The following is a 15,257-nucleotide window of genomic DNA, read 5'->3' on the forward strand; positions in this document are numbered from 1 at the left end:
ATAGGATTTATCATTATAATAGGATTTGGAGCAAATAGTGGTCATTAAATAATAGCTCATTAGTCGTATTGAATTTTTTTTTTTAAAGATTTTATATATTTATTTGACAGAGATACAGAGACAGAGGGAACACAAGCAGGGGGAGTGGCAGAGAGAGAAGCAGGCTTCCCGCTGAGCAGGGAGCCCCCCACGGGGCTCAATCCAAGGACCCCCGGGATCATGACCTGAGCTGAAGGCAGACGCTTAACGACTGCGCCACCCAGGTGCCCCAGGCTTCCCGAATTGATCAGTAATTGAGTTGGTGCCATTTAAGAGTTTAAGATGTTCACATTTTCAAAAAAGATAACCAGAATGCACACTGAAAGTGAGGCAAACTATTTCAACAGGTGCTGTTCTGTAAAATCCAAGATTAAAAGGTGCTATTAGGCAACTAATCAGGCTGGGCATTTTTAAAATTTAGACGCTGGAGGATTAAAATCCACCATGCCTACTGCTGGGTCATATATTGACTGTAGGTACCCGGTTCGGGATTACCAACAGGCAGATACCCCTTTCCTGCCGGGAAACTATGGTTAAAAAGTGGTTCTTGTCAGAAAAGCATTCTCCAGATTTTAAGGCGGTCCTCCTGCTCCCCAAGCACTGCGGGCAAGATGAAGCTTTCCCTAATCACCTTTCGGGAATGGAGATTTCTATAACGTGGGTCACGCACTGGAAAGGCCGTTTTGCCATTACCCAAGATGGCGAACTGCGCAGCTTCACGATTTCCAGGTTTCAATATGGCTTCTCCGACCCGTACCTCCGGAGGTTAATCTCAAGAACCAAACTAAAATCGCGCGGAAGTAGCGTAAGCGGAAGTTGCGCGCAGCCCAACTTCCCACCTTCTACGTCCGCCCCCGTTCCTACGCCCCGCCCCTGGTGGCGCGGAGTGCAGAGCCAAGATGGCGACCGAGTTGGAGTACGAGTCTGTTTTGTGTGTGAAGCCAGACGTTAGCGTTTACCGGATTCCTCCACGGGCCTCCAACCGCGGTTACAGGTACTAACCCCGATACACTGCAGCACACGCATACCGGGTCGGGGATGACAGTCTCCTCCTCAGGTAGCACGCTGCGAGTCCCTTGCCACTGCCACCTCTGGGTTGTCACCTTGCTAACCTCCCTACCTGGGTTGTTATCGCCCTGCCGTCCTGTTCTTTCCCCACTGTGGAATGACATCCTGGTTTCCGCCGCTTTAAAAAAAAAAATTACCGTCTGCACCCACCCCCCCCTCCTCCCTTGGGCCCCTCTGGGTTACCCATCTGCTCCCCATCATCCACATCCAGTCGTGCCTGCTCCATTGCCAGTCACCTTTGGTTCGTTCTTTTCCTGCGTCCTTCTGTTTGTCGCCCTTGTCGAAACCCCCTCCCGTCCTCCCTCTCGTACACATTTCCAGTACCCCGTGCGCTTTTGTGAGTAGTCATTGTGTTGGCCATTCAGGTGATACAGTTTATCTTCTGTGCTGTTGTCAGTCTTGCTACCAAATATCATCCACCATTTGGTTTTCCTTTCAGTTCTTTTGCTAGTGGGCAAAGGTTATGATTATAGGTTTTCCAGTCGGTGTCTATTCTGGTTTTTTTTTTTTTTCAGTACATTTTCTTGATGATTACATAGTATATTCTATTTTCCTTACCCCCCTCCCTTCTTAACCTCTCCCGTAGCTTTTTTTCTCCAGAGTTAATGCAGCATTTTCTCTGTAGGGCCAGCTAACCGCCTTGTAATCCAATGATGGTGAGGTTCTGAGGATGCTGTAGGAGTTCATGAAGTCATGTAGTGGAAAGAGTTAACATGTTAACCGGGTTACATGTTAAGAAATATGAGTATGATCCCTGACAACTTAACAGTTACATGATTTGGGACAAATCTCTTAACCTTTCCAAGCCTTAGTTTTTCTCATCTGTGAAATAGGAAAAAAAAAAAGTTAATGATAATAAAGCCTGCTCTAGTTATGTACCTCACAGAAGTTTTTGGAGGGTTAAATGAAATAATATAATAAATGTGAAAGAATTTAGGAAACAGTAAAGCAGCATATAAATATATAAGATACTGTTCTTATTGTTCTCTGATCCACATCACCATCATGATTTTCCTCTTGGCGTTTATAATTATTTTGGCTTTTGTCCTCCTCCTGTGTCCATTATTTTGCCTCCTTACAGCAGGTTCATTCATCATGAATCAGTATCTTTGTACTTGCTGACTTGTGCATTAGAGTGGGTTGTACCTTTCGGCAAAGAGGTAGTCCTAATTCCAGGCTTTCAGTCAGACTCCACATTGACCATGAATAGGAATCTACATGCTTTTTGATGGTGGTTACAGGTTATAATATGTATGACTCAGCTGAGACATCACCTTCCTTGGGAAGCCCCCTTGACCCTTCCATTCTGGCTTTGGTATGTTCTGTGTGTGCTTCCATAGCACCTATGCTTATCTCTATCATAGTGAGTGCTCTTCCTTCTGTATTGTAATTGATTGCTCCATCTGTTTCTCTAGACTATCTGTGAACAGCTTGTTTCTTTTCTAATTTTATAGTACCAGGGTCTAGTACAGTGCCTGGCACATAGTGGGCACTCTGTAAACGTGGAAGAAATTTGTAGATTACACTTAATCACGTAAGTTAGCATTGAAATAGGTGAAATAGCTCATGACTTCCAACTTTAGTAGTAAAGCCTTCCTAAAGGATTTGATACACCATAGAGTGGGGTTCTCTTCTTTTTCTTCTACTTTAAGGTTTTTTTTAAAAGACCTTCCTTCTCTCATCTGCATTTTCTACCTTCACTTTCTAGTTTATCCATAGCCTTTTGTCCTTATGTCAGTTAATTGCACTGAGCCATCAAAACATTTTTTTAATTTCCTCTTTTTCTTGTTATCTATGGTTTCCATGCTTATTATTGACATTTCTTATCCTCCAAAAGGCATTTTTTCATTAGCCACTTTTACTATAGTGAATGAAGAGAGCTGCACTAAGTTTGCATCAAGATTCCCATTTATTTGCTTTTGGCAAGACACTAAACTCTTTTTGTTTTTTAAAGATTTTATTTATTCTAGAGAGAGAGAACGAGAGAGCACACAAGCAGGGCGAGCAGTAGAGGGAGAGGGAGAAGCAGACTCTCCACTGAGCGGGGAGCCCGATGCGGGGCTAGATCCCAGGACCTTGGGATCATGACCCGAGCCAAAGACAGATGCTTAACCAACTGGGCCAACCCAGGCACCCCGACACTTAACTCTTTTGAACTGTGGTTTCCTCATTTGTAGAAATGGATATACTACTACTTATCTTGCAATATCCTCTCACTTAATTTTCATAAGAATGGGCATAATGCTTGGCACGTAATAGATGCTTAATAAATATTACTTTTATGTCTTTTTGTCTGTCTAATCTTCTTGTTTACAGAACCCATTTTATATTATGAGCATGATTCTTCTTTAGGCTGCCATTAAAGGAAAAACTGGGCTTTTTAGGAAGCAGAAGGAATACTTGGTTTGAGTGACTAATAAGATCAGAGGGAATGAATGACTTTGATTCACCTATGGTGAGCTCTTGCTTCTCAGGCTTTCTTTTTTTTTTTTTTTTTTAAACCTTAGCCTTTTTTTTTTTTACTTATTTATTTATTTATTTATTTGAGACAGAGAGAATGAGAGAGAGAGAGCACATGGGGGGGGGAGGGTCAGAGGGAGAAGCAGGCTCCTTGCTGAGCAGGGAGCCCGATGCGGGACTCGATCCTGGGACTCCAGGATCATGACCTGAGCCAAAGGCAGTCGCTTAACCAACTGAGCCACCCAGGCGCCCGCTTCTCAGGCTTTCACTGACAATTTAGGTCGATGAGAAAGTTATAAATGATTAAGAAATAGTTTCCCAACCTCTAAAACCGTTTTTATATTCATCACTGCCCTCCTCCTCAGCTTAATCAATAGTAAACTCAATAGTCTGTTTTAATGTGATGAGAATGCTGGACTTCAAAGTTAGGCATCATTACTTACTGTGTTACTGTTCTTCACTTAGAGAGACAGAGATGATAGGCTTTTCATGCCTATTCCGTATGGTTGCTGTAAGGATTTATTACTGAGGTAAGTGAAAATTTGTGAAGTCTGTTCAGAAGACCAGCGAAACCAAGAGTTCCTCCGGCTAGGTTTTGGGAGCAGGAAAGGAACTAAGGCTCAGGGCTGAGGGAAATTGCTGCTGGGAATATCCATTCGCTTACTGAGAATTTGTTAAATATTGGCCACTAGACATACAAGATAAATAAGACAAGGAACCTGTCCCAGGAAACACATCGAGTAGGCTTGTTCCTAATATATTCGATACACTATGTTTAGCTTATGGTGGCATGACAGAAGTGATTACTCATTTTAAAAAAAATTAAAATACAGGGACCTTTAGAGCATTGTAGTCTGGATCAGATTCAAGTACTTGAGCTTCTTTGAGGCAGGGCATCAAGAGAGGAGGACATGACAAAGATTTGTCTTATAAATCCTGTTCAAAACCTGTGCTTATTTTCATTTTTCTCTTTTCCACCTTCTGCTTACCCTCTCCTTAAACTTATTCTTGTTTGGATATACCTTATTGTTACCTTTCTAACTTGCAAGTATTCATTTTCAGGTTTCTAAGGGATGAATTTTGTTTTGTTTTTACCATTTTATTTTTAAGTAATCTCTGCACCCAACGTGGGCCTCAAACTCACAACCCTGAAATCAAGAGTCACATGCTCTACTAACTGAGCCAGCCAGGTGTCCCAGGATGAGTTATTAATAACTTTTACTTTGCCCTCTCTTTTCTACATGCTGACAAAACAAAATCACAAGGCAGTGCTTTGTAAAATTGGTCATATTTAAATAACATCTTAGATTTCATTCAAATTCATTTATCATACAGATTATAAGTATTCAGTATTTTGTAATGTTTCCATGGACATCGCTATCTCTAGCCCACATGTCTTTCCTAAACTCCAGACTCATATTCAAATGCCTTCTCTATAGCTTTGCTTGAAAATCTATTTGACATCTCAAACTCTACATATTCAAAACTGAACTCCTGATCTTTCTTCCCAGACATGCTCTACCTATAGCCTTTCTGTGTCATGTATTGGCAGCTCCTTTGCTCAGGCTAAAATCTTCAGAGTCATCCTTGACTTCACATTAAATCCATTAGAAAATCCTGCTTATTTACTTTAAATAAATATATCCAGAATCTAGCCACTTCTGCTGCTCTCTGTTCCTAGTCACCATCATGACTCCTGGATTACTGCAGTAGTCTCTTAACTAATCCCCATGCTTCAGTACTTACATCCCTACATTGCTTCTGCACACAATAAAGTAATCCTTTTAAAATAAAAGGGAGATTGGGACGCCTGGGTGGCTCAGTAGGTTAAGCATCCAGCTCTTCATTTTGACTCAGTTCATGATCATCTCAGGGTCATGGGATCAAGCCCTGTGTCTGGTTCCACGCTCAGTGGGGAGTCTCTACTTGAGATTCTCTTCCCCCTCTCTCTTTCTCTCTCTCAAATAAATAAATAAGTCTTTAAAAAAATAACTACTCTCTTAAAACAAATAAAATAAAAGGAAGATCATATTTCACCTCTGCTTAAAACCTGTAATGGCTTCTCCTTCACTCAGAGTCAAAGCCAAAATTCTTACAAGACCTGTAAAATTTGGCCTTCTGTTATCTCTCTCCCACTTCATCTCTTTATTTTATTCTTACTGCAGTGGCTTCCTTTGAGGGCAAACATTCCAGACACAACCCCACCTTAGCACCTTTGCACTAAGTGTTCCAATCCTGGAATCACCTCCTTCCTCCAATATCTGCATGAGGAACTTTCTTCCTTCCTTCACATTTTTGCTCACATTTCACCTTGTTAATAAGGTCTCCCCAACCACCTTCTTGAATGTTGCAACCTGTTTACTCTCCCACTACCCTCCCAATTTCCCTTTTCTGCCTCTGCATTTTCTTTTTATTTTAGCACTTAGCATCTTCTGAGATACTAATTATTTTACTTATTTTTTATGTTTATTTTTTATTATCTGTTTTCTATGATAATGTAAACCTCATGAGGGTAGAAGTCTTCGTTTTGTTCATTCACTGTTGTATCCCAAGCATCTAGAACAGTGCCTGTGACTTAATACACACTGTAAATATTGGTTGAATTCAGTGAAAGATGATGATACGTTTAGGGATTTGGGACGGCTTCTGTTACCTAGTATAATTCATTTAGTAGACTTTGTTGTTACCTGATCAGTCAAATACTATTATATAAATTATTATTATTATTTTTTGAAAAGATTTTATTTATTTATTTGACAGAGAGAGACACTGAGAAAGGGAACACAAGCAGGGGGAGTGGGAGAGGGAGAAGAAGGCCCCCTGCCAAGCAGGGAGCCTGACGTGGGGCTCTATTCCAGGACCTTGGGATCATGACCCGAGCTGAAGGCAGACGCCTAATGACTGAGCCACCCAGGTGCCCCACTATTATATAAATTATTGTCTGCAGTATGGAAATAGTATCATGAGAATTTTTTTAAATTGCTTGTATTTGTACTTTACGTGTTTTTCTTGATGCTTATTGGATAATCCTTACATAGTAAGGATTTGTTTGCTTTGGGTTATATGTAATAATGAGACATCTATGTAGAGGGGATCATGAGTTATTCTTACTGATTATTTAATAGGTAGAAAGAATAAGCAACCAGGACAGCAAAACAGAAATATGGCAAATGATTCTGTGTAGGTTTTTAGTAATGGACCTGAGACTTCCTATTTTCCTATCCTAGGGCATCTGACTGGAAATTAGACCAGCCTGATTGGACTGGTCGCCTCCGAATCACTTCAAAAGGGAAGATCGCTTATATCAAACTTGAGGATAAAGTGTCAGGTAATCTGCTGCTGACTCTTTAACATATTAAGAGTATTAGTTTGGTGCATTTTTATAAGTACATTTAAGTTGGGGACTGGAATGGAAATATTTGTTAACTGGAGTTTTAGATTTTTGCTTCCTTTGCTCAAAGAAGTCTTTTCTTACCTGTCAGGGGAGCTCTTTGCTCAGGCACCGGTAGAACAATATCCTGGTATTGCTGTGGAGACAGTGACAGATTCCAGCCGCTACTTTGTAATCCGGATCCAGGATGGTACTGGTAAGGAGTCTGGGATTTTGAATGGGATGATATTAGGAAAATAGGTAAATGCACTTCAATGAAAGTGTGTCCTAATTGCATTTACCTTACTTCAGTTTACTAAATTTTTCCTCTCCCTTCTCCATAGTTAACTATAGTTGCTAAAGGACAAGGATTAACATGTTATTTGTAATAGATATGAACGCAAGTTCAAGACATGGTAATTAATAGGTAGATGTAAATAAATCAAAATGTCTAGCTAACCAAAGAATTAACACATATTGCCCATTCATTCATTGTTTGTGGTGGGTTTTGGTGGGACTGTCTTAAATCATCTATGTCTAGGGCAGTCTATCTTTTCTCCATAGTCTATATCAGAGGTGGTTAAACTTTTTCTGTTTGGACACAGATCGTAAATATTTTAGATTTTTGTTCTCTATTGTAACCACTTAATTCTGCTGATGTAGTATGAAAGCAGCCATTGATAATATGTAAACAAATTGGTGTAGCTGTGTTCAAGTAAAATGTTACTTATAAAGACAGGCGATGGCAGCATTTGGCCCTTGGGCTGTATGTAGTTTTTGGACCCCTAGGTTGTGAGAAGATGTTTTATGTTCACGACTTGATTTAGTTAAGGTGACTGTTAATTTTCACTGGGTGGAATTTTCCCCAAGGGACACTTCCTATTCTGAGTATTGCTGTCTTTTTCACAGGGCGTAGTGCTTTCATTGGCATTGGCTTCACAGATCGGGGTGATGCCTTTGACTTTAACGTCTCCTTGCAAGATCACTTCAAGTGAGTGAAACTTGTCCTTTAGTTACCTGGTTAAAAGGTTTTGGAAGTGCTCCTTTTCAGTTGAATGGACACTATCTCTTTTACCTCCTGGTTTCTGTATTTGGTAAAAGAATTCATTATGAATTTGAATCTTCCCATTTGCTGTTTCTTTACATTATCTTTGTATCTGCTTTGACCTTTCCTTAAAACCTGGAACATGTTTTTGGTCCCTTGTACAGTGTCTTGAGATGCTTTTGCTTATGTCTCTGGGGAATTGGCACTTGATTTTAAGTGGCTGAGGGAGGCATATAATAATAGCAGGACTGTATGGGAGCTACGTGGGGAGTTGTGTGCCAGTTTTGTTACTTTGTATAGCTGACATGTTTTATGTCTGTTTCAACATTTCTTCCGCCTGCCTGGTTTTGGCACAGCTGTGGTGCATAGCACTGTGCACAATGTCAACTTCCTACTTCAGGGGCAGGCATAGGCATAACTCAGCTTTTCTGCCTCAGAACTCTGAAATTGTGGAATTCCACTCCGTTGGCATAAGGAAGCAGCCTGGAAGGACTGAGGAATTAATCACACTCCCTCGGGTAGCCCTCAACCATGGAGGATGGGGATTGGCAGCTAAATGCCCTCCTTTGGAGGGACAAGTTAAATATGTATTCTGGGTGGCTCCTCAGTACCGTTGAACCCTGTTGCCCTCTTTCATGGCTTTTCTTCCTTTCCTTCCTCATTCTTCATGTTTCCTCACTCTGCTTTCTGGAATCTTGTTTCATATAAGTTAGTTACACTCGGATTTGTGTGTCGGACTCTGCTTTTAGGTAATCCCAAATTAAGATAATTTACTCTTTTACTGAAGGTGGGTAAAGCAGGAATCTGAGATTTCCAAAGAATCTCAGGACATGGACAATCGTCCTAAGTTGGATCTGGGCTTCAAGGAAGGACAGACCATCAAGTTGAGTATTGGGGTGAGTATGATTTCTTCCCCCCACTCCCTGTATTTTTATAATAAGCTTGTGACTTTTTCTTTCTCTTCTCTGTTTTCTCATTGTAGAACATTACAACTAAGAAAGGAGGTGCTTCTAAGCCCAAGACTACAGGGGCTGGGGGCCTAAGCTTGCTCCCACCCCCACCTGGAGGCAAAGTCACTATTCCCCCACCAACCTCCGTTCCCATCAGCAATCATGTCACTCCACCACCCATTCCAAAATCTAACCATGGAGGTAGTGATGCAGGTAAATCTCTCTCTATTACTTTTAACTTTGAGAAATCATCATATCTTAGGTTTTGATTGGGTAGCACCTGTTTGCAAAGGAGTGTGTTGATGTTTTTCCTATGAAATGGCACTTGGTGCTGACAAGGTGATTCTGGCAGCCTCTAGTAAGGAATTAAAGCTTTTCTAGTGAACTGAGAGTCATGGTATTTGGTAGGTTCTTTGTCAGAAAATGAGTAGATATTAAAAAGACTATTTTCTTCATTGTACCTTGGTTAGATGCTAGTAGGCCTGAGAGTCAGATGGAGTAAGATTTTGGTCATAGCTCTGCTATTTTATATCTTTTTTTTTTTTTTAAAGATTTTATTTTTATTTATTTGATAGAGAGACAACGAGAGAGGGAACACAAGCGGGGGGGTGGGAGACGGAGAAGCAGGCCTCCTGCTGAGCAGGGAGCTCGACACAGGGCTCCATCCCAGGACCCTGGGATCATGACCTGAGCCAAAGGCAGATGCTTAATGGACTGAGCCACCCAGGCACCCCTGTCTCAATATCCTTATCTGTAAAATGGAGACTTAGAATTACCCCAGGATTGTAAAGGAGAAATGATGTGACACCACCTAGCACAGTCCATGGGACGTTGTAGCCATTCAGTAAATGTTATTTCTTTTAATCTTCTCTGTTTCTTCACAAAGGCAGTTGGGAGAAAATTAGACAGCATCTGGGTTTGTGAATATATTTTCACTCTTCTATACTATCTGATGGGGAAAACAGAGTTATTTCCGTTTCAAAATGAGAACATTAGAACTCGGAAAGGACCTTTCCAAAAGTTAGAGAAGCAGATATTAGAATCTGTAGTTTTAACTTATATTGCAGGGATGCAGAGCATTCTTACCATTGATTGCTAAGAGTGAAGTTTCTCTTTCTGGAATTTTGAGGTAAAAATGGTTATAACCTACTTCTTCTCATAAGTGTCTCCAGAAGGCACTGGGGATAATGTCTAAAATTTTAATTTTTTTGAATTAAACTTTTTATTTTAAGGTAATGGTAGCTTCACATGCAGTTGTAAAAAATAACACAAAGAAATCCTGTGTACCCTTTACTCAGTTCCCCTAAATGGTAACATTTGCAAAACCAAAGTCAAATATCACCAGGAAATTGACATCAATACTACCTACTGATCTTATTTAGATTTCACCAGATTTACGTGTTCTCATTTGTGTGTATACATGTGTTTTTAGTTCTATGCACTTTTATCATGTGTAGGTTCCTGGATCCATCACCATGGTCAGGATACAGAACAGCTCCATCAGTACAAGGCTCCCTCATGTCATCCGTTTATAACCACACCTACCTCCTGCATCCTGCCCCACACCCGCTCACTAACCTTAGACAATCACTAATTTCTTCTCCATCTCTATAATTTTGTCATTTCATGAATGTTAAATAAATGGAATCACAGAGTACATAACTTTTGGGGATTGGCTTTTTCCACTCAGCATACTTCCCTTGAGATTCATCCAAGTTGTGTATATTAATAGTTTCTCTCTCTCTCTCTCTCTCTCTCTTTTTTTTTTAAAGATTTTATTTATTTGACAGAGCACAAGCAGGGGGAGCGGTAGGCAGAGGGAGAGGGAGAAGCAGGCTTCCCGCTGAGCAGGGAGCCCGATGCGGGGCTCGATCCCAGGACCCTGGGATCATGACTGAGCTGAAGGCGGACGCTTAATGACTGAGCCACCCAGGCACCCCTAAGCTTTTATTTCTCAGATCTTTATTATGTTTTCCCTTTTCTTTTCTCATCTCTTTACTGTGTATTCAGATATCCTTTTAGATTTGGATTCTCCTGCTCCTGTCACGGCACCAGCACTGGCTCCAGGTTCTGCAAGCAGTGACTTGTGGGGAGACTTTAGCACTGCATCCAGGTATGAGCCTAGTGAAACCACCATACTCTCAATCAGGGTACAGAGGATGTGTTACAGTCAAATGAAATCTTGAACTGGGAAAGCAGGGCATTTGCAGGTCATACAGAGTCTCTGGCAGGAATTCTAGGTAAGGAAGTAGAGGAGTGCTGGGGATGGTGGGGTAAGAAAGCTGTAGGATGAAGTTTGAGTGGGATATTTCACGCCTTGATAATTAGAATTTCTAGTGAGGTATAGTTTCAGAAATTCTGGGTAGCAGTTTCTTGGAAGCTATTACGTGAAGAATGGAGTAGCTATCCTAATTCCTTTGGCTTTCTCTCTGTTCTCCTGTCTTGCAGCTCTGTTCCAAACCAGGCACCACAGCCATCCAACTGGGTCCAGTTCTGAATAGCATTGGCAGGCCATTAAGGACAGACTTGAAGAAAAAAAATGACCTTGAGGGCACCAATCTGTGAGGGAAGCTAGGAACCCCTTCTCTCCCCAGAATCAAAATTACTGGACAATCTTTTTCATAGCTTCTCCATTGCATTCAAGCTGGTTTATATCACTCCCCTGTGTTGTTACTTGCTGTACAGCCAAGAAAGTATCTCTTATCTCCTGTTCACTATTAAGGCAGGGAATAATGGGTCTTACCATACTTGTGGCTGACTATGCAGGGCTCAGAAGGCCAGGTCTCTTTGCGGGGGAAATGAACTCTACCATCTGTAAAATTTTTCTCTGTCTTTTCAATTCTTTAGTTTATTTCCAAATCATCTCATGACCCCGTGTGCCCTACTTAACAATTTCAGGGGAAACAGAAACCTTGAAATTTCCTTTTCCATTAACCTAAGACCCTAAAAATGGACTGGCTGACTTCAGTGTTTACAAATTCAGAGTTTTGATAGGGATAGGTATGAAGAAAGACCTGTTTCCTGGGTCTGTGTTATAGATCCTCCTTTAGGCTTATCCTGTTCAGTGAACATCCTGTGCCAGGTGCAGCTCCGTCACCCTCTCATGTGTTTACATGTTTCTTCCTATGCTCAGAGGGTTTTGTTGGTGGCACTTTCACTGTTCTTTTGTTTGCTGAATAGTGCAACAACTTTGACCAGTGGGTGTCTCTTGGATGAAGGAGGTTCAAGGGGCCGTGTTTCCCAAGTTACGTTGTAGAGAAGCGTTTACTTTCTTGCAGCTCCGTCTATCTGCTGCATTTGAAGTGTGGCATTACTTTGTATTTGCCCCATTACTTGACCTGAAGTTGAAGGGTTTAGAGTTTTTAACAGGATATGTAGAGCAGAAGGGTTGAAAGCACGTAACTCTCTTTCAGTACCCACATTGCCTTGCTGCCTAGGTATCTGGCCCCTTTCCATAAACATTTATTTTTCAGTCCATCGAGCTCTTCACTAGAAAGCTGCTATTACCTACATCGTCATGTATGGAGGAAGTCGGAGAGTCCCTGGCACGCTAGCTGTGATAGTTTTGCCCCCGTGATGGCCTTGATAAACCGTCACCTGGGGTATCTCAGAAGCAAGTTGCTCTCCCACCACTTTCCCTTCCCTCTACCCCACCATTCCTTTTATGATGCTGTGAAGAGAGTTCCCTTTCTTAGGTGAATGGGCACTGCCTGTTTTGTTTGTTAATGGGCAATTTTGAGGATGAAATGGTAGGATATCATTTCTTCCCTTAGCACTTCTTTGGATGTGTACACTCTGGCTGAAGGGAGTCTTACATTTAGTTTCAAAATATATTCTCTCTCCTGTATTTCCTTCCTGACTCTTTTAAACTTTGGGTCCATTTTTTTCATTGCCTCCTGTTCCAGGCAGCTCTATTCTTACAGAGCCATGGCAGGACATTTTTAAAATTCCAATAGAAAACACTAAATGGAAAGTTCTATAGAATCACTAGTGACTAACTCCTGGGAACCTATTTTCTCAATCTTCTTCCATGTTGTGTTCTTTGTATTCTCAAGATGATAATATATTATGTATTTGAATTGCTGGAAAATTGAAAATGAAATTTAAAATATATGTATATAAAGCATATGCTGTATTGGTGCAATAATGGTAATTAAAAATGTGGAAAAAGGTAGTGTCTCCTTTATCTTTTAATTTGCCTACTTCAGTGCCTTTTTAATTTAACTGACCCAATATAAATGGGCCAGTAGGTAATAAACAGACATTTTCATGTCTATTACTCTTTTTCAAGAAATAGGGCTTTTAAGTTCAGTTTATACTTCTGTCTTCATGGTTCTAAACCCACAGAGCACTCCTAATAGAGATGATTTATAGGAATTATTTATTTGCTGGTATAGTTCATTTCATTTGCTTCAGATTGTCTTTATGATCTAGGCCACCTCTCACATCCCAGAACTATAAGCAGCTTAAATGAGGGGAATCAGTGTAAGAGATGAAACTAAAGTCAGTGTCACAGACTTTGGAAACCAGAAGATCTTGGAGTTCTCATTCAGTGATTTTCACAGAAGGTGAATCAGAATGATACATGTGCTTGCCTTTTTTTTTTTCTTTTTTCTTTAAAGTAACATGCCGTTCCCTCCAGAGGTTCTGATGCATCTCCATTTGCTTTCCTAGAATAGGGCCTACATGGCTTTCCCACCCATGGCCTTTCTTACCATTACCGAGGTGGTGAGTCACTGTCATTGATAGAAGTGTATCTTAAACCTCAGGTTTTATTTGGGGAGGAATGTGGACAATCTTTTTTTTTTTTTTTTTTTTTTAAGCTCAATCCCCGCAGTTATACATTTGTATCTGTCTTCACAGTTGTAGTGTGAACTTTTATTGCTCCACTTCCTCCGTTCTGATAACCTTCTAGGCAGTTGGCTTGCCTCTAGCTTTCTTTTCCTCCAGCTCCAATTCAGCTTACCTGTTACCACCAGAATCATCTTCCTAAACCGAGCCCTGCTTATGCCCTTTCTTCCCCAGTTCATTGTCTTCAACGATTTTCCTTTGCTTACAGAATAAAGTCCATAGTACCATTTCATCCTCAACTCTGTCTTCCCTTCCACTCACAGTATGCTACTGGAACTAGGGTACTAGTCATTCTTCAGATGCCATTAGCACCATGAGCACTGAATGCTTGCTAAAATTCCCTCTGCCTAGAATACCTTCCTGCCTGTTGAAATCCTTTCCAATCATAAAGCTAGTGTAAATACTACTTCATGAAATGTCACCTATCCTCCCAGTCTGAAAAATGATCTCCTTTGTTTTGTTTGGGTTGCTGTCGAAACTCTCTTTCTTACTAGTTTGTAAACTCTTTGAATATAAAGACCATGTCTGCATTTTTATCTATTCACTGTACTTCCTGTATACCTTTCTATATAGCTGATGTTCACTTGTTGAATAAACAGTGATTTCAGTGAAGAAGGACTAGAAATCAGTAAGTTGAGTGTTTTCCTTCTTTTACTCATTCTCAGGGTTGTTCCTCGCTACATGATGTAAGTATTCCTTATATGCTTTGTCATAGTTGGAGAAAATCTCATTTATGTGCTCCCAAGTCCGTCAGTATTAGGGATCGGAAAAGCAGTGATAAAGAAAAATTTTACTTGGTACTTTCCCTATGACCTGGGAAAAGAAAAATGATATCGTAAAACACAGCTGTGGGTAGGTTTGGTAGCTTATTGTCTCATTTTGATTATTATAACTGTCTAAGATTACATTGTACTTTGGTTATGTTTTAGTTATTTTCTAGCTTCTAAAAAATCCACTTCTGTTATTGCCTCTTAACTGTACATGAAGAGAATATATATGGTTTGTGACTAGAGGACTCCTACTCAGGAGCTGCCCATCAAGCACATATTCTGTTGAGAAAGGAAAAACGAAGAGAGTGATTTATTATCTTTACTTCCAGGTTCCTTAAGCCTGGAGGATATAAATAGCCTTGTGATAGTTTTCACAGAAATTTTATGGTTTGGCATTTATTTCAGATTTTTTTTTTTTTTAAGATTTGATTTATTTATTTGAGAGAGAGAATGAGACAGAGAGAGAGCATGAGAGGGGGGAGGATCAGAGGGAGAAGCAGACTCCCCGCCGAGCAGGGAGCCCGATGCGGGACTCGATCCTGGGACTCCAGGATCATGACCTGAGCCGAAGGCAGTCGCTTACCCAACTGAGCCACCCAGGCGCCCTTATTTCAGATTTTTTAATAATCATTTTCAGTCCCCTTTTGAAAGATAACAAGATACAGGGGTAGTATGTTTTTTAAAAAGCTCTACTATGCTTGAAT

General features: G+C 40.7%; 1 protein-coding gene across 3 annotated transcripts; it reads left to right on the forward strand.

Moving 5' to 3' along the window:
* Positions 1–910: 910 nt before the first annotated feature.
* On the forward strand, positions 911–14,835 carry NECAP1 (NECAP endocytosis associated 1). Of its 3 annotated transcripts, none has more exons than XM_035028302.1 (9): positions 945–1,033; positions 4,033–4,097; positions 6,795–6,895; positions 7,050–7,154; positions 7,847–7,928; positions 8,770–8,878; positions 8,965–9,145; positions 10,943–11,045; positions 11,381–14,835. In XM_035028302.1, the coding sequence occupies exons 2-9, from the start codon at positions 4,057–4,059 to the stop codon at positions 11,427–11,429; spliced, it is 771 nt and encodes a 256-aa protein (XP_034884193.1). In that variant the 5' UTR covers positions 945–1,033; positions 4,033–4,056; the 3' UTR covers positions 11,430–14,835. The 3 variants fall into 3 exon arrangements, with proteins under 3 accessions (XP_034884191.1, XP_034884193.1, XP_034884192.1); XM_035028301.1 differs by lacking the exon at positions 945–1,033 and adding an exon at positions 6,426–6,481; XM_035028300.1 differs by lacking the exon at positions 4,033–4,097 and having other exon boundaries at positions 911–1,033.
* The last annotated feature ends 422 nt before the right edge of the window (positions 14,836–15,257 follow it).

This window comes from Mirounga leonina, unplaced genomic scaffold (genome assembly GCF_011800145.1).
Source record: "Mirounga leonina isolate KUSES-001 unplaced genomic scaffold, KU_Mleo_1.0 Mir_201, whole genome shotgun sequence".
NCBI classification, from domain to species: Eukaryota; Metazoa; Chordata; class Mammalia; order Carnivora; family Phocidae; genus Mirounga; species Mirounga leonina.

What these genes read in the sequence shown, in the direction of transcription:
- NECAP1 (XM_035028300.1), top strand. Translation starts at nt 939, where the DNA reads ATGGCGACCGAGTTGGAGTACGAGTCTGTTTTGTGTGTGAAGCCAGAC. An exon ending in GCCTCCAACCGCGGTTACAG is followed by an intron (nt 1,034 to 6,794) that starts GTACTAACCCCG and finishes TTCCTATCCTAG; the next exon opens with GGCATCTGACTGGAAATTAG. An exon ending in TCCTTGCAAGATCACTTCAA is followed by an intron (nt 7,929 to 8,769) that starts GTGAGTGAAACT and finishes CTTTTACTGAAG; the next exon opens with GTGGGTAAAGCAGGAATCTG.